An 18520-nucleotide genomic window follows, 5' to 3' on the forward strand; every position below is an offset into this window, starting at 1 on the left:
GTGTTCATTCTTACTCTTTCTTTTGTAGTGTCTGTGTTGGAATCCATTCTGACCTGTGAAGCTATGAAGAATGGCATGCCAACTGTTTCACGGCTCTTACAGATGCCGTAAGTCTTGTTTTACTTGTTTTGTACTCATAGTGATGTTTTTAATTATATTAGGAGGAAGAACCTTTTTGCTCTTTTAGCAAAGATTTTTAAAAAGATTTGCTCCTCATTCTGAGGAATGTATAGTGTATCCCAAATGAAGCTTTAAAATTGATAGGCTTTGTAGAACCCATTCCTTGTGAATATGATAGATGCTCATTTAACATTTCTTTGTCTCTTGGTGTGTTGGAGCTATTATGAATGTATTTTATTTAGCATGGTGCTATGATTTAAATTGATCCAGCTATTAAAGTAGTGCAAGCATGATTAAGATCATGTACAGATTGTTTTAAAGCATTTAGAATAAGGAGTCTGTTCCCCTTCAGACCTACTTCAGTAGATTTTGCTATCAGTTTACTTACGACTAGCAAAATAGAGCTCTTGCTTTGCTCTGCAGTGACATTTAGACTGGGTCTCGGTATTAAATGTTGTGTAGAAGTTCTGGCTGGTTTCTTGCAGGACTGGCTTAGGGATTCTCTGAAGCACAGACAGAATAAATTTCCTTACAGGCTGTGCTACCAGTGATGCAGTGAAGTGGTAAGGACAGGTATGGGGCAAGACTAGCATGAAGAAAGGCAGCAATGTCACTGCATGACTGATTGTACCTGTCTGCAGTGCCGCCCTGCCTGCAATTAGAAGACAATGTTACCAGGGGAATTGTCTGCTGTCACTGTCCTGCGACATGTCACCAGCATGCTGAGCATAGAACCACAGTTCCTGGTGGGGGGTTCTTTTATTTTTTTCTTAATACGAGCTGCCAGAGTCACAACCTTATAAATGACAGATAGCCCATACCTAAATCTGCATCTGCTCTCACAGTACACAGATTGCAGTACATTTAGAGCATGCTTCAAGATCCATGTTTCCTGGTTGGGAAGAGGCACTACAGGCTTGTCTCAGCCTTCAATTCTTTCTACTCCTCCCTTCCTCTGCTCTTAAAGGAGGTGGGAGGTAGAGAGAAGAATGTAAGCGGGGGAGAAATACTGTAAGAAAACTGTGAATACAGGAACATACAGGTCTTAAGATGTTGAACGAACAATCTATGCCCAGCTCTATCTGATAAGCCAGATATGATACTACATTCCCTTCATACCAATAGTCTTCACAAAAGTGTTCTACATAGATATGCAATGCAATTAATGTAATTTAAAGCAAATAATGTAATTTAAATATTTATTAAGCTTTATTATTTATTATAACCATATAAACTATGAGTTTGCTTAATTTTGCCAGGACATGTAATCAGAAAGGGTCAGAAAAATGCCCTGTAAACAAGGGTGAACTTTCGTGGGTTTTTGAAAAGTCTTTTAAAATTTGCTTTTTTTCTGAATTTTTCATGGAATACTAGTCTCATAAACTTGATTCTAGACTTGAATTTGAGTATAGGCCTGTGATAATTTTGCATAGTGAACAGCAACAAAAAAGCTCTGAAACATTTACGTCGGAGCCAGTCTTGAGATCTCTTTCTGGGACAGTTTTCTAGTATGTTCTCCAGAACAAAGTATCTTGAAATGGACTAACCGTTTTATTTTCAGACTACCATTGCCCTCTAGCGTCTTTGTTTTGGATGGAGAGGGATTAATCATTTATGCTGTTGCTGCTGATACCATAGAGGGGGACTGAAAATGTTAGAATATTTGCTTTAATTGCCTTTGCCAGAGTACAGGCAAGAATGCAGATATTCTCAAATGTTAAGTTCACTCATTGATCTTTCACATGGTTCTTGTTAATGCATAAACAATAGCCGTGCTAAGAGAGTTTTCTTAAAAAGAGCAATGATTTTGTTTAGATGAAATTTAAAATAAAGTCTCTGGTATACTTTTGTCATTAAAGAATCCATATACTTTTAAGAAAAAGGCATTCTTTTTTGGGGAACCCTTCTCTGCCTTTGATAACTGTACCCGTTCTATCAGCTTTCAAAATACTTCACACAGTCTTGCTTACTCTGCCATCAGTAGTGGCTACATTCTGAGGGTTAGATACTGCTAATTTTACAGCAGTGCTTGGAAAATAGAAAGCAGTACATAAAAACCTGTGGAAAAAACCCAAACAGTGGCCTAGGGATGACGACAGAGAAGGAAAAGGAGAAAGAGGGAGTTGAGCAAATGGTACCAGTAGTATTCTCGCTGTGGTTCTGCCTATCTCTTGGGAATAATATTCCTTTTTTTTCTTCCGTTTTTCATCCACTCACAGATTATTCAGTGACGTCCTGCTAACAAACTCTGAGAAACCACAGTTTAAGGTAGAGTTGAACAGTGATTTGCTGATGTTTGTGGAAGTGCCTGGCTGTGGGTAGCTATGCATTAATCGACAGATAGGGTAGAGGACAGCTGGCTTTATTTGGCTTTGTGGCGATTGCCATCAGTATTTGGATTCCTTTGCTGAATTGTACCCAAGAACATTATATCACCTCTTAGAAGGGGGGCACGGTGTGACCCGTAAGTGTTCAAGTGCTGTTCCTGTCCCGGAGCTCATTTGTGTGACTAATAATGGCGCTCTACCTGAGCAGAGGCTGCTAAGTAATGTGGGTCCCTCGCAGTGAGAGGAAACAAATTGCTAAGACCTGTGGAAACTGATTTTTCTGGGTGACAATATCAGCACATTGTTGCCAGCTCCAGCGCTGCCGTGCTGGGACTTTTGGGGAGCCACATCTGCTCCCATAGGCGAGCTGCCCCAGAGCACTTCTTCTGGAGGGCATGTGCCATGTGTTGTCAGCCTCATGACATTTGGGGATGTGACTGGAGTATCAGAATAGTTAGCTGTCCCTGCCATTAGAGTATCCCTTCCATGATTCGGTGTTTCTTTGTCCCTGCTGTTAGATCTGTAGCTAGGTTTGTAGTGGAAAACATGCATCTAGAGTCTTCTTTTCCCCTTCACTAAGGGAATAGTGTCAGAACTTGGGGCTTTAGATGAGCAACATGATCAGATGAGTGGTGAGTTTTGAGTGGTGAAGTTGTGTTTTCCTTTATCACGTTTTGTGCTATGATTTTTTTTTTTTCCCCCCATTCTGTATTAGATTCCTAGTAAGCTAAAAGAGGCATTGAAAACCTCCAAAGAATGCATAGAAAAGCGATTAACAGAAGAACAGAAATTGGTAACGTCTGCATTTCTTTACTGTATTTCCTACAGACATTCCATTTCCTCTTATCACTTCTACATGGGGAAAGTGAGTTTTTACTCAAAAGTGATTTTGAGTAATAAAGGCTTTCATCAACAGATTTGCTCTCCCAAAAATGCAGTATGACGACTTGTAGAACAGCTGTTGACTGTATGGCATTTCACTGTTTTAAGTAATGCTGCTTCACATGCAGTGGCTCCTAAGTTAAAGGATCATTTTAACTGCAGTATGAGGCTCCATCCTCTACCAGCAACAGTAAAGATAAAAATTAAAAATTAAAACCAAAACTAAGCATGCAAAATGACTACAGTGTGTTTTCTTGTACCCCAAACATATGCCTTGCTTGAGAACATTTAAGATCTTAACATGGTCTTTTTCTGGTTTTCCATTCATTTTGAAGATTCACCAGCACAGAAGGCTGACGAGAGCTCAATCTCATCATGGCTCTGAAGAAGAAAAAAAGAAAAGGAAGATCTTAGCACGAAAAGTAAGCAACCTTTTAAATAGGTTTCTCACACAGAAACAGACCTGTATCTTTTTTTGAATGTTTTAGCTTGCAGAACCACAGGTACACTGGTCTATTCTGTCCTGTATTTTTCTGTACTACTTCCTGATTGTTTTCACTTCTGTAGCTAAGCAATACACTTCCTGAGAAGTTCAAGTTACAGTCATAGCTGACTTGCATATTGATTTAGGTTGCTGTATGAAAACAGGCTTAGGTAACACCTCATACACAGATGACAGCCTGTGCTGCTTCCTGCTGCCAGGTGAGGGTATTGGAGCCTTTCTTAGTCTGCTCCTGCCGCACGCTGTCTGTGTTTCTCTTCCTTTTTGTGGGTGTTTGCTGCCTTTCACTTGTACTCAGAGGATACTGGAGTTGCCTTGCTTGCTTTGCCTGGAGATATTTGAGTGCAGAACAGCCTTGCTGCTGTTGTCATCATGGCAGCACATGTTGGGTGTGGGGAGAGGGATGTTGGGCATTGATAAACCTTGTGTGATACAAATCTGTGTGTCAGTGCAATCCTTATCGTGGAAAGCAATTACTCATTTCCATCTTTTGTTTTTTCTGCTCTTTTTTAAAGAAGTCAAAACGCTCTGCCTATGAAAGTGGGGAAGAACACTCAGCAAAATACAGCAACTCAAATAACTCAGGTAACTACAGAGAGAAGAGCTTGCTTCTACACAGCTATGTCAATGTTTTTGTTGTTGCTGTCATTCTCTGGCTTAAAAGATCCAGGGTGACCATCAGTTTACACATTAATATTGGACTACCAGACCCTGATACCACTGTTTTGGGTATTTAATAATAGATAAATCAAGGGCTGAAAAATATTTTCAGTGTTAGATTTTCAGCTGCCTAATATAAAGCAACGTCTCCTGTCTTCTGTGCCCCATTCCTCCAAAAAAAATCAGTCTCCATTCTGTTTGACATTAGAGTGGAATAATAATAACATCCATTATTTGGGCCATTTAATAATGCAGCCTTCAGGGAGGAACTTTGTGGTGATCTGTATTCCGTAGTAAGGTGTTAAGATGAATGAGAAAATTATCTGTTTAATTGCTGCCTCAGTGCCAAATTCTAAAACAACAAAGCCTTTGATAGGTCTTCATTTAGTTAAAAGGAATGGTTGGTACTACTGAACAGTTTAACAGAGTTGACTTGCCTGGCTAAAATGTGTCCAAAAGCAGCCTATTGTGGAATAGTCAGATACCAGAGTAACTTGTGAAGTACAGCAACTGACTGAAAATCATCTCTTAGAAGGTGAAATGGGGTGCCATCCATGCAGTGGCACAACTCTTAAGGAGAACAGAATTTGGACGCTGAAATCCAACAGCCTAAGCAACAGAAAAGAAGTGTTTCCCATTGAGGAATACTGTTGAGTGCGATTCTTATGTGTTTGGACCTCCTGTGATAGTGTCTACTGTTAAGTCTCTCTGTTCAGATTGGGTCTGTGTGAATGGGAATCTTTCCCAAGATTTCAGTGGACATGAGATTGGATCTTCAGTCAATAAAGTTGGCCTGTTTCCAACAATCTGTCTTGTCTGACTGTGTTGAATTTTATATCACAGCTTTAGTTACTAGACTGTTGTTTTATTTAGCAGGCTCTGGGGCGAGTTCCCCATTAACATCTCCATCATCCCCCACTCCGCCCTCTACAACAGGTAAGTTCAAGAGTCATTACAGTGTTTGTCTTTTTTTTTGTTTTTTTTTATTCCCCCATCCCTGCAACTGTGGGTGTTATTCCCAAGGATGGTTAAGGGATGGTGGTTTTCAAGGATGGAACAGAGATGACGTTTATCTTGTGTCAGCCTGAGTGTGGGCATTTGCTGTCTTTTGAGGGCCATAGAGATCCTTTTAATACTGTTCTTTTTCATTTAATGTCCTTTCTTGAGATACACGTGGTATGATTTACCCATAGAGTAAAAGTGCTTGCTTCAAAGTCTCTGTTACTCCAGTCCTACCAACATTGCTACTTCCCAGACATTTTCTGGCCCTCATGTTGCAGTATGCATTTGTTCTGATGTTAATGGTCTGTTGACTTCGAAGTACTGTTTGTTAATCCCTTGTTTCTGTGTATCGTCTCTTTACAGCTGTACTGCTGTGATGCAGTTTCAGGAATTTTGTGTGTGACAAATTCAGTGGTTTAGGCTGCCTAAATCTTCCCTGTTCTGCTACAGCCCATTAATAACGCCAGTAGAACTGATAGGAACATGGCAGAAACTTATTTGAGTTAAAAATAGTATCTTTATGATTTTTGGCCAGTTCTCTCTTTCAGCTTGCTGGGTAGCTGTGCAAACAGTTTTGTTAATGTTTAGGACAGGTGGTGGGAAGTGGTGAAGAATCTGCTTGAGTGGGCAATAGAAATGCTCATGAAAGTTTGATTACGAATCTGAATATTGAGCAATAGTGGGTGTGCTTCAGTCAGGAAGACTCGAAAAGGAGCACTGGCAAACATTAACAGCAAAAGGTGTTAATGTAATACATTTCTAGAAGGGAAGCAGCCCATAGCATTGCCGTTTGTTACGATGACTCGTGCCATAAGATTCCTAGTCGCAGGAACTTTCTACACAGCACAACTTGTTAACTGAAGCAATGCAATCAAATTTGAGTTTGCTGTGGATGGCCTTTCAAAGGACACTGCAGTCTGTGTGAGATAGTTGAAATCAGTCATGCTGAAATTCAAATAGGTCATTTCTCCTTCAAGTTGAGGGTATGTTGAAGTATATATTTTACGAGCTAACTTCTCCCAGTTAGTCTAAACAAGATAATTATTGTGTTGCACAATAACAGCGCTGTTCTCTGGATGTGCTGACTCTTAGCTGGAGGGTTTATTTCAAGTTCTATATGCTTTAAAAATGAAGTAGCTGAAAATGCAAAAGAAAACCTTATGCCTCCAAAATGGACAGATGTTTAGAAAACTTTTTTTTTTCTGCAATAAAACTACCTTTTACTTATGTTTTCACTTCAGCATGTTGGAACTTGATTGAAAGCTTTTTCAAGTTTTGAGCATGTGATGCAGGTTTATGTGTAGACATGGCTCAAATGGCTAAGAATGGCTCAAGTTTGGGTTCAGAACTTGGCTGTTGTTAAAACCACATTGTCACAGTGTGTCAGTCATCCTGCTGCCAATATGCTGGTGGTGACTTGTGGTGATCAACCCCGTTTGACACAAAGCAGTTGCCCTGCTGCATTCAAATTGCAAAGTGCTTTAGTGTGCTGATGGTATTCATGCATTTGATTGGGTGTAAAGGCAAATGTCACTGTTTCAGGAATGCTTTTGTGAGTAGAATTCATAGAAGAAACTTCAGATATTAGCTCTAAAAGAAAGCTAGCGTGCTGAATTTTTTTTTCACCAGCAATGTTGTAGTTTTAGCTATTCTAAGCAAGTATGTTATTAATGACTCTGTGAAAGACTCACTGGCCCCATGGTAGGGCTTTCTTTGTGACAACTGATGGATCTATAGCTTGTATCTCTCTCTTCCTGTTTCCTTGTACTTACTAAAGGTATTTACATCTAAACCAAAATTGCTTGTGGATATCAGTGTGGTGAGATGACTGTTGGAAAGGGAATGAGGCTTTCAGTCTTTCTTTTTGATTTGGTCGTGGTTGTGTTAGAATTGTGGCATGTCAAAGCATCTTGCTGGTACGATGCTGTGGCAAAATGAAGGCTGACACGGAAAAGTATACCCAACAGAAGCTCTTGCCCTTGTCCTGGCCTGTAACCAATCAAATCAATGTAGTGTGTGGGTATGTGCGGAGCTAGAGACACTGACCAGAGAGGAACGGGCTCCAGGCTGACATACCCCCTGAAACAGGTTACTTCCCCAGGGCATCTCACATGTTGAGAGGTGCTTTTCACGAGACTTGGTTTGCAGTAGAGTACTTGGTATAGTCAATGCAAAACATTTTAAGAAAGAAAATGGTTGCTGGCTTCAGCCGTCTTTGTAATGCTAGCTGCAACTGTAGGATCAAATGTATGACCTGCTTTCAGGAGAAACGTAGCCTCTCATGGGCTTTTCTCATTGACTAGAATGTTTTGGGCTGGTTTTATTGCAGATACTCAGCTAAATGCCATCTTTGAAATACATTGTTTAGATCGTGGCAAGTGTTTCTAATGTAACTTCCCATGTTTCTGACATTCTCCCTTGAATGTTTGATTCTTTTTTCTCCACTTGCACAATTCTTTGCTGTCTTGAAAATCTGTTATTTTTCTTTGTGGCTATGAGCTGTGGCTAGGATCAGAAGGGATGCAGAATGCTGTGGTATGGGTTATTTAAAACTTCACTGCATCTTCTGTAAATCCAGTAAGCCCATAAAATACCAGCGAGCTCTCTTACAATAGAGAGAAATTTTGAGGGTGCCATTTTTGTTTCCCTGTGGGAATAAAAGTGAGAGGGTTGTACTTAACTTTAGCTATCATTTTCTGTGCCAGTTGTTCTGAGTCCTTCGGTACAACATACGTTTCTTAGACACCCATATGGTACATCTTTTCTGCTCTTCACCTTTCTGTAAGACAATTTGAATGCTTTCGCAAGTGCTGCTCTTGAGTGTCTCTGATCCATGGAGCATAAGCATAAATATCGGTGTCAATATGACAGGAAGTGTTCCTTGAACTGAACAGATTTCGTCCTCTGTGGCTAGTCTTCTGCAGTTTTCTTGCTAAATCTATCTAAATATACTTTAATCCTGTAAAGCTTGAATTATGGCATGTGCAACTGAAAGCATGTGTGTTGTATTTGTTCATCAAGTATAATAATGCTTATAGCATGGAAAATTGTGGTTTGTTATTCAGAATCAAAGTATTGTGTATATATAATATGAAATAGTCAATCTGCTATCCTCATATTTGTCAGTGAATAAGAATGTATTGATTTTTGTACTAACTTTTCAGCTAACAGTATCTTTTTCTTACTTTGACACGAGAACCAGATGATTAACTTGTGTCCTCTCTCTCTCTGCTGTCTTCAATAGAGCATGCATCATTTTGAACGTGAATTTTCGGAAAAGTAAGCTAATGCTGATTTATCTCTTTAAAGATGCTCTGTTTCTGTATGGGAAAGTTGAATGCAAATCTTGAACTTGCTTAGTATTGGGAGGGAATAGAAAAAAAAGATCTGAATGTTCTTATGGATTATTTTAATGAAATACAGCATCTTTAAAAACTCTATCACTAAAATGATTTTCTTTGTTTGCATCCCATTCTCAGCCAAGTTTTATAATGCTGTTTGCACAATTACTGTCACTTTAAATTCATAATTAAGTTTTTGTTTCAATTCAGGCGTCAAGTTTACAGCATCTGATTTACTTCCTATTCCTTTTAACACACTCTCTTAACAAAAATGTCCCTGTAAAAAAACCCTTGGTAAGTTTTTGTTTGAGTGTTTTATTCTTACAACTGCATGAATGAGTAAAATGTGTGTTTGCAGGCAACTTCTTCCAACATATGTATTGGAAAGGTCTAGTTACAACTGAGCACTTGTCTCAGATGTTTTTTCTAGTAAATACAGGAAAATATTTCACTGTTGGACAGAACAATTTAATCTGTAGATGTAACTGCATATGAGTACACCAACATGAACTAAGATTTCCTTTGCACCACTCAAGAAGGGAAGGACAGCTTGGTTTTGATTTACTAATTGAAATGAATTGATTTGAAGATTTTCAGAACCATGCTCTTAATTAATGGGTTCAGTATGTAATGCTCATAGCTAGTCAGATACCATCCTAAAACCTGTGTATATTTATGTTTTAAGGCAGAGCACAAGTGTAACAGTATCATTGTCTGTAATCAGTCTCCCAAGAGTTTAACTGTATGATGTTGTCAGCAGCTCAATTTCAGTAATAGTTAGTCCTGAGGAATTTAAGAAATTTCCTGGAAGGAAGGTGGCCTCTCCCCCTACTTCCCTGTCTTTTCTGCCCCCAATGTAAAATAACCAGACCAAAATTTGAAGATAACACATGGGATCTTTACCTAATAATACTCAGTGATCCAAGCATTTTGTGGCTTTTTTTGCCCCCCTCTCTCTGTCAAACATGTACCTTCTTTCACTGCATATGTTACTGTTGTATTTGTATTCTAAACAGAGTCCTGGCCACTGCTTTCATGGTCATTCTCTATTGCATCTTATACAACTACTTGCATAGTCTTTTCAACCTCACCTTGCAGTTCCAGCCAAAAATCTTGTCTTTGCTCTCTGCAGTTCTTGCATCTCTTTCAGGCCATTTAAATTACGATTAGCTGGTCTTGGCTTTTTTACAGCAGTTCATCTGATCAGTTTGGTGATAGCGTTGGTACGCCAGTCCCACAGTGTTCTTCTCTGACCACTTTACCTGCAAAAGTGATTACTTGAACTGTTCTCGGTCTTATTCTTCCTTTAGCAAAGTGTCAAGATTTGCTTTGCTATGCTTTGTTGGCAGTCTGTACACATGTGAGAAGCAGAACAACTCTAACCTAGGGGATGGTTTTCTAGTATTTCTAATAATAAATTGACTTTGGCTAGTGAAAAAGTAGATTTGGATAAGTTAGATGGCCCCAAGGCATCGATATGCAATTTATTTCAGTTTGTGCTTACATTGTGTAATGTTTTGATTACTTAAGAGAACAGGCAGTTGATCTCTGGTATTTCTACTAGGACTTGAGTATTTCCTCTGGAAGGGAGGAGAGTGAAGATGAGTCCAATATGCACTTCCATGTTCTATTGTTACAGAAGGTGGTTTTCATGCCAATGAGAATTTCTCCTGAAGAGTTGGAAGTGCTACAATTGCAACGTGTATTAACGTACACTAGCAAAATTGAATGCTTTGTGTGAATACTCTGTGTTTTAAGCGTGCTCTTGTATGAGAAAAGTCTCTCTTCAAAGACTGGTACAAATAGAAAATGAGGGAGCTTTGAGTTACGACTTTCTTCTAACATAACTGCTTTTTTTAATTACAGCAGTTACTTTTTTGCTATTACTTGTTAGTCTGAGAGCAAGTCTTAATGAGGAATTGAGAGAGAAGTGGAGCACAGAGAACTTACCCTACTTTCTGTTTTCTGTAGCTGAGCTTTATCCTTCATCAAATACCTCTTGAGTCTGTGTGGCATAATGTCCTTTAACTGCTTGGTATTTGCTCACTTCATAGTAAGCAGTTCTACTTCAGTAACCATAGTCTCTTGGTTGATCTCATGTTGTTTTGCGTTGTATCATAGTTCTTGCCACTCACCAGTATATTCCTCTTTGTAGGTTAAAGCTACCAAAAGCAACTGTTATACTATAGGTGCCATCTGTCTCTCTAGTCTTACTATGGAATAACTTATGATCTAGACAATCATAATTATTCACTGTTGAATAATTCTAAGATATTAATCATTATGCCCCATGCTCATTCCAGAATATATGAGACAAGATAGGCCCATCATTCCCCATATGGCTGGTGATGTGCTGCAAATGCCACCTTCATGTGGATGTCTTGTGGAATGGCAAGGGGTCACCTCTGAAGCCCTTTGCTCTTACTCCAGCACGGATCTTTGATTATACTTCTGTAGAAATGACGGTGTAATGTGCAGCAGCTGAGTTGCTCAAGATGAGTGTGTTTGGGAGAGCTGCTTGGGGCAGATAAGGCGAGCTGCCAGGAAGCACCTCCATGCAGGGCTTCACTGCTGGGCCAGCTCCCTGCATGTACTGCTGTGGGCTCTGGCTTCCTGGGGAGTCAGGACGTGGAGGCTGAGGCATGATGAGATGGATGTGGCTGGAGTAGAAAGCAAGGGACAGAGTGCAAAGGTGACTAGTGGGAGCACGAGAGGCAGGCAAGCAGTATGAGTGCCAGATGGTTGTGATTCATTCAGCCTGTGAAACAAACGTTTGTTACAACATGTTCGGATAAAGTCTGACAGTACTGTGGAAGTGTAAAACATTTCCAGAAAACTCTATCTGCAGTTAGTACTTTAAAAATGGAATATAATCTGACCAAGCAGTCATCACAAATACTACACTGATGTGGTCCTTTGTGAGAATGTAAAGTTAGTCATGTAAATAAGAACAGGTAGTAAGATTTGCTTCCAGTCTTTGTTGCTGTTCATGACCCAAAGAGCAAACTGCTTCACTGGGGACAAACAAGAGAAACTGAAGGTGGGAAGTCCTGTTAAGTGTTCTCTGTTTCCCTTAGTGCAAGACCCCATTTGAGTCATGTTTTGCACCCCTAAGTACTGAGGCACTTCAGGCTTCATTTTAGAGGTGTCTCAGATGACAGGACTCACCTGCAGATAGAGGGATTTGATCACTTTGGCATTTTTCATCTGTTCTGTTCTTCACACTCCACTGGCATTCAAGGAATGACATGAGTAGTGTAGGACTGACCAAGTCCAACTAAACAGCTGCAGTCCTCTGTAGCAGGACCTTCTTGACATAATCAAACTTCATCTTCTCTCCTCAACTCAACAGGAGCATCGTCGATACCCCCAGCACCGCCACCACCACCCCCGCCACCAGCAGCTCCTCCTTCGACTACAGAGGTGCCAACGCAGCCAAGCCCGCAGCCCGATGTCAGTGCAAGCCGCGGAGCCTTACTCAGCTCCATCCAAAACTTTCAGAAAGGAACTCTGAAGAAAACCCAGACCTGCGACTACAGTGCTCCCAGGATCAGCTGAGGCCACTGGTCACACCAGGATTGAATTCCCTCTCCCCCTCCTGTGCTGTCTAGGAACAAGACACTCCTGACCAGCGACTGATCCACCAGCATATAGCAGCTAATCACGCTGTAGCTCTGTTTACCCTATTTCAGCTTTTCCTGAGTAGCAGCACTACCCTGTCTGAATTGCGTTGCCATGCTGTGATAAGTACTCCATTCTTTACTTGGTTTCAAGAACTTTGTTCTCTAGCTACAGTTTCAGGGTACACCAACTTCTATATAGCTGAATAAAAATCTGAAAATAGGAATGACCATGATGATGGTGAATTAATGCATTTTCTCTAGCTCTATTCCACCCCTTTTTTAAATTACAGGAATGTAGTTTTAGTATGCTCAGTTTTTCAACACTTTTCATGCAGTAGCTCAGCTTAATTCTTGCTGCACTGAATCAGCAAGTTGTTTTAGATAATCCAACACCCTCCCCCCCAACCCATAAAGTGTACTGCACAGGTGAGGGAACTGGAGAATTAAATCTTATTCCCACCATATTTGCTGGTGGAGTAAAAATGCTGTTTCATTAAACTTGTTTAAATGGACATCCTACCTGTAACTCTAAGGGAAAGTTTTTAAATGAGGAAACAGTTGAAATGGGAAGTAATATGGCACTGGGATATTATTCATGATTTAGTTAAATGCAACGTTACTGCAAGTTAATTCTACAGCTTAAACTTTATTGAAAGATCCTTTTTGATTTAAAACCTTAAACAAATTGCACTTTAAAGGATTATGGATAATCCATTTTTTAAATTCAAGTACATCAGTGTTTGTTACTATGCAGAGAATGTCTGTACAAAGTTTCATGTAACCTGTGATATTCAGTCATTTTTATTAAAATGTTAATGGAATTCCTTCAGCAGCGTGGTGGTGGGTATATTCAGCTAGGATTGCACTTGCAAGCCGGACTTCTAAGAACCTAACAGCACTTCTGCTAAAGGAAATACCCTGAAAGGTATTCCTGGCCCTTGACTGAAATAGGACCCGAGCTCTTCAGCCTAGTTACAGAGGTAAGTATCTCCTCTCCAACAGTTCATTGGAAAGCCACCCTACCCGGGGTGCAGAGCAAGCCACACTGCACAGACTCCTCTAGGCAGCTTTCACTCTGTACCAGAAGCTGCTGAACAAAGCCTAGCAGAGCTCTCCCTGCCTGTCAGGACTAGCCCCTTAGCTAAGCCCTGGTACACGGTGATCAGCCTAAAGGCTGCTGCGACTGTTTCCCAGCTCTTCAAACACAATCTACACAGCTGCTGCTTCAGACCCAGGCTCAGTGCGTCTGAATAAGACGATAACTTATTTTGCACTGTAAGAACTATAGTTTGAGCATGTTGTTGTTAGCCCATGTGATGAGTTTTTAAAAAAAAAAAAAAACCCAAAAACATAAAAGCAAAGCATCTGGCAAGTATTTCTTTTATCACTGTATGTGGCAACTAGTAAAGAAAAATTAGGTAGTGTTTCCCATCACGTACTGAAGAGGATCAGGATCTTTAGTTAAACTCTTGTGCAAAAGCTTTCCTGCATGTGCAGAGTGCTCTTCAAACTAAATACGTTAGCCATCTCTTAGCCCACACCGCAGGCTTCCAAAGCCACTTTGTGCAGATAGTTGCACTTAACTGTTGAACTGAAAAGCAAGGCTTCACTCATTCCAGTTTGATCATTCACCTTTAATAAGCCTTGCAACCATGGGCTCCTAGAGAGCTGTACAGCATTCCAGGGCTGGACTTCTGCTCACTGCAGTTCTTCTCTCAACCACCACTACAGCCAGTTTAACACAGCTAGTCTGGTAATTACAAGCCAAGCAGAAATGGAGGATTTTTTTCCTCGCTCTGAATGCGGAATCGGATTTCTCCACATACAATAGCACTAACCCACCTGTACTGTTGAACAAACAAGCATTACCACATTGTTGCTTATACGAACTGTGGCTTAGAGGGTAACCCCATATAAATATTCTGGGAGGTCACTATACTTTCCCCACTGTACAAAAGTTCATGTAGCTATACAACAAATTTATGCATACAACTTGTCCTACACTGTTGATACTTTTTAAAGCAGGACTATAAAACATATTTACAACTTAGATATTCAAAGTTTTCTTCACTGCAAATATTATATCCTTCACTTGAGGTATGCAGTTATCTTCTAAAATTTTTGCATAAGGCATAGGAACATCTGCACCGGTAACACGCACAGCTGGAGCATCCAAGTAGTTAAAGGCAGATCCTGAAACAGAAGACAATTGTCAGGTTGCCATGCACTACGGTTTTTTCTCAATTAAATTTCTGAATCTTAATCTATTTAAACAATTTTGTTCCTGTAGCTCTAATATTCCAGAGAGCGCTGTTCCTGCTCATTTATCTTAATGTACTAAGGTTTAGACAAAAAATTTCAATCTTTCTTCTCACACAGTCAAGTTCGTGGGATACTCTAGACACAGCTATGCTCAAGCTCCTCAGATACAAATCCCTAACTTTGCCTTCATCTGGCTTTATCAAGAAGTCAGGATTTAGACTAGGGAATGAGATCAACATTTACATTGCAAAACTCAATACCTTCCATGATCCTGGCACAGATTTCAGCTCCTACTCCAAATTGCGGCCAACCTCCTTCTACAGTTACAAGATGGTTTGTCTTTACAACACTGGCTTCCACTGTTTCAATATCCATTGGTCGAATAGTACGCAGATTTATAACCTGAAAAAAAAGGGACTCGTGTGAGTTTTGTCCTTTAGCACTTTCATCTACTCTGATTTTCAAGACAAGACTTAAGGTTAATAAAATTTTTAACTTTTTATTCTGGCAGAGACTGTGCAGAACAGTTTCTGGTGGCTCCTGGAAATCCCAGATGGGCGAGTCTTGCTGTATCAAGATACAACCATACTAATACATACTGTCCTTGTTCTGCTTACCATGCAGCTAGGGCAATCTGAAAGTCATTAGCAGTTCTGCCTTAATTTTGTGATGAAAAGGTCACATGCAGAAACATGAAATGCATGTGCTTGGCTCACTGATTTTTAAGGCATTTACAAATATAAGAAGCTTGTAGTTATTACACTGAATTTTGCAGATCCTGAATGAGAAAACCTCTGCTTTTTTTTCCCCGCTCCAGGGAAAGAGAAAACCAACAGAAACTCCACCTACCTCACACTCTACACCTTCTTTGGCAAGTACAGCAGCTGCTTCCAAACAGTGTCCGACAGGTCTTGAGTGTGATACTAATGTAACATGAGCTCCTAGAACAGAAACAAGTGTTAAAAAAAAGAAAAAAAAAAAAAGAACACCTTAAGACTTAAAGCTTTTCTTTAGACCTCAGGATCCTTTCAAGGTAATGTTAGGATTCTCTTGTGAATTCAACTTCCTTAAATTTACTTGAAATGATAAGTATTCTATGGCCATATATAGCATGAAGAGTGGTAGCAGAAGGACTATGTGAAGACCCAGCTTCACCCTTTAATTCAGGGAACTGAGGAGATAATATAGTTTTCAGATTGTCCTTTTCAAACATTCATATAATTCAGTGGTAAATTCTGAACAAATGGGCTGAAATATTAGTGATCTGTGTTTTTGAAAAAAATTACATACTAAAGTGAGGAAAGAAGTTTTTCAGACATCATATATTCCATCGCTGTATTAAGGAACAAATCTTTTAGAAAGGTATAGTTTTAGATGAGATGTAGAGAATCAAGTGATTTTTCTTTATATGGGCAACAGAACAATTAAGAAGACTTGAGATTTGAAATATTTTTCTGTGCCCCATGACAGCAGCATTCTGAATAGCAAAAAGAAAAAAAAAAGTCACCAAATATTTCAGTTAGTAAGGAAACAAACTGTATTCTCAGCTTACCTTGCCGTTCTATTTTAGCTTTTCCAATTGGAACAACAAAATCCTTTGACTGTGCCTGTTCAGACATTTCAAAGGGAACACCATACAGTAATTCATTTTCCAGCATCACAACTAGAAGAAAACATACTTGGATTAACGGGTACATCTGCAGGCAGAGGACTGTACTGATGATTAACAGTACTGCAGCAGACTAGCTCAAGATACTAAGCCCATCCAGGCAACAAGGACTCAAGTATGTTTGCAAAAGCAATTAAAAAAAAATTAAAAATCACAGTCTTCACTTCAATGCTTAATTATTTAAAAAAATGTCTGCCATTAGTCTTAAATGAGATCAAGCTATTTAACTTTTGGTACATGACAGTAGAATCACTAGTTTTACAAAGGTCTTGCATTTTGCATGCATGTTTGTGGGAAATAAAGACAACGGCAGTCCTGCTTTTAATTAATGACATTCTGAATTTACTATGTGAATTTCATGATCTGTAAAAATGAGCTACACAGACACTGTATATGCAGGAACTCCTCCCGAGTCATTTTCATCCTTTGTAACCCCTTTACGATAGATTCATAAATGCTTATTCTAAGTTCCCTGACTGGTACCAAACAGATTTAACAGATCCGTAGCTGGCAACAGCGCAAAATTAGAGTCTACTGCTAGCAAGCCAGGTGCCTGTTAGGAAAAAGTTAAGTGTTTGAATCAATACTTCTGTGCCTTCGAAAGTACCCTAAAGCTGCAGTAAAACAACCTTAAGTGTTTTAGGGTTTAACAATAATTTTTTTTGTTTTAAATGGGGCAGGAGGGAAAACACCAGACATTCTTTTCAGGACCGAGTGCTAGGTATTGCCGTGATCTGCCGGTGTTCACCTGGATTATCGTCCCGGATTGAGGCTTTCAGCAGACCTTTGGCATCTTCTGAGCTCCAAGGACTAACAACTTTCAGTCCCGGGCAGTGCCCGTACCAAGCCGCGAAGCACTGCGAGTGCTGAGCGGCGACTCCAGCTGATGCCCCATTGGGGCCCCGGAAGACAATGGGAACAGCGATTGATCCTGCAGACATGTAACAGGTCTTGGCAGCGGAGTTTATAACCTGATCAATCGCTTGCATGGAGAAGTTGAACGTCATGAATTCACACACCGGTCTCAACCCTGCCTATTAAATATATTAAAATACATATTAGTATGTTTTTACATAGAAATAGTTTAAACGTTTAATTCAGAAGTAAAGGAACGCAAATCTACGAACCATAGCAGCACCGACCGCGATTCCCGTGAAGCCCATCTGAAAGAGAAGGAAACCCGGGGTAAGCGCTGGGGCAGCGGCTGATGAAGGGAGAGCACCAGGGTGGGGACAGGAGCAGCCTCACCTCTGATATCGGGGTGTCGATCACCCTCTTGTCCCCGTACTTCTTCCAGAGACCCCTGGAGATCTGCAGGGCAGGAGAGAGGAGTCAGGGCCCGCCTGAGGCCCTTTCCCGGCCCGGTAACGGCAGCCACGCACCTTGTAAGCGCCATCGTACTGGGCCACCTCCTCGCCCAGCAGGAAGACGCGCTCGTCCCGCTCCAGCTCCTCATCCAGCGCCTGGTTCAGCGCGTCCCGCACCGTCACCTGCGAGACACCGGCAGCCGGGCAGGGCGGGGGCACGGCCCGCAGCCGCCGGGCTCCCCACACACCAGGGGCGCGGGGAGTCACCTCACCGCCCCGGGGCCGCCCCGCACCCCCGGGGCCGGACACTTCCCTTGAGGGGGATGAGCCCCTTTCCCCCCACCTCTCTCTCGGGGCACCCCTCCCCGCGACGGCCCCGCTACCTGGATGGCGGCGGGCGCGGAAAGGCGGATCCCCCTGCGCTGCTGCAGCAGCAGCCGCCCGGCAGCGCGGCCCCGCGGCGGGAGGCGGGCGAGGTGGGCGCCCAGCGGCGCGAGGTGCCGCAGTGCCGCCGCAGACGCCGCCATCTTGGCCGTGTCCTCTAGCGCGGAGCCAGCGGGGCGCCGCGCGCCGCCGGTGACGACAAGGCCCCGCCCCCGCGCGCCCTGCCAGCGACCTCGCCCCGCCCCCTCCGCGCTCTCGCGAGAACCGGCGCCCGCGACGGCGGGCGGCGCGGCTTTTTCACGTCATTTCCGGTGCCCGGAGGCCGCGGCGGCGGCTGGGCCCGCTGGGGACGACCGTGCGCCCGCCCTGCGTTGACGGGGAGGCGCATGGCTCGGGCTCAAGCGCCCCGCCCGCGGCCACGGCTTCGCCTGTTGGCGACGG

The 18520-nt window shown here is 41.7% G+C and overlaps 2 protein-coding genes across 14 annotated transcripts in view; one reads left to right on the top strand and one right to left on the bottom strand.

Annotated features, from left to right (window-relative positions):
* PXK (PX domain containing serine/threonine kinase like) overlaps positions 1–13045 on the top strand; it is a 36745-nt gene extending 23700 nt beyond the window's left edge. For 4 of the 13 annotated variants that reach the window (XM_059823500.1, XM_059823505.1, XM_059823506.1 and 1 more), the window contains 7 exons: positions 29–107; positions 2340–2388; positions 3163–3240; positions 3665–3751; positions 4347–4416; positions 5365–5427; positions 12187–13045. In XM_059823500.1, coding sequence (XP_059679483.1) covers positions 29–107; positions 2340–2388; positions 3163–3240; positions 3665–3751; positions 4347–4416; positions 5365–5427; positions 12187–12392 — 632 coding nt within the window. In that variant the 3' untranslated portion in view covers positions 12393–13045. Of the gene's footprint in view, positions 1–28; positions 108–2339; positions 2389–3162; positions 3241–3664; positions 3752–4346; positions 4417–5364; positions 5428–6785; positions 6792–12186 lie in introns of all 13 variants that reach the window. The other 9 variants (XM_059823502.1, XM_059823507.1, XM_059823508.1 and 6 more) reach the window with 4 other exon arrangements.
* A 741-nt stretch (positions 13046–13786) lies between these two features.
* PDHB (pyruvate dehydrogenase E1 subunit beta) lies at positions 13787–18222 on the bottom strand. The gene is made up of 9 exons (XM_059823514.1): positions 18079–18222; positions 17771–17878; positions 17637–17699; positions 17516–17551; positions 17137–17422; positions 16272–16382; positions 15569–15660; positions 14980–15121; positions 13787–14650 (listed from the first exon to the last, which is right to left on the bottom strand). Exons 1-9 carry the CDS (start codon positions 18220–18222, stop codon positions 14505–14507), a joined length of 1128 nt encoding a protein of 375 aa, XP_059679497.1. The 3' UTR covers positions 13787–14504.
* Positions 18223–18520: the final 298 nt, after the last annotated feature.

The sequence above is a fragment of the Gavia stellata genome, chromosome 12, assembly GCF_030936135.1.
Source record: "Gavia stellata isolate bGavSte3 chromosome 12, bGavSte3.hap2, whole genome shotgun sequence".
NCBI lineage: Eukaryota > Metazoa > Chordata > Aves > Gaviiformes > Gaviidae > Gavia > Gavia stellata.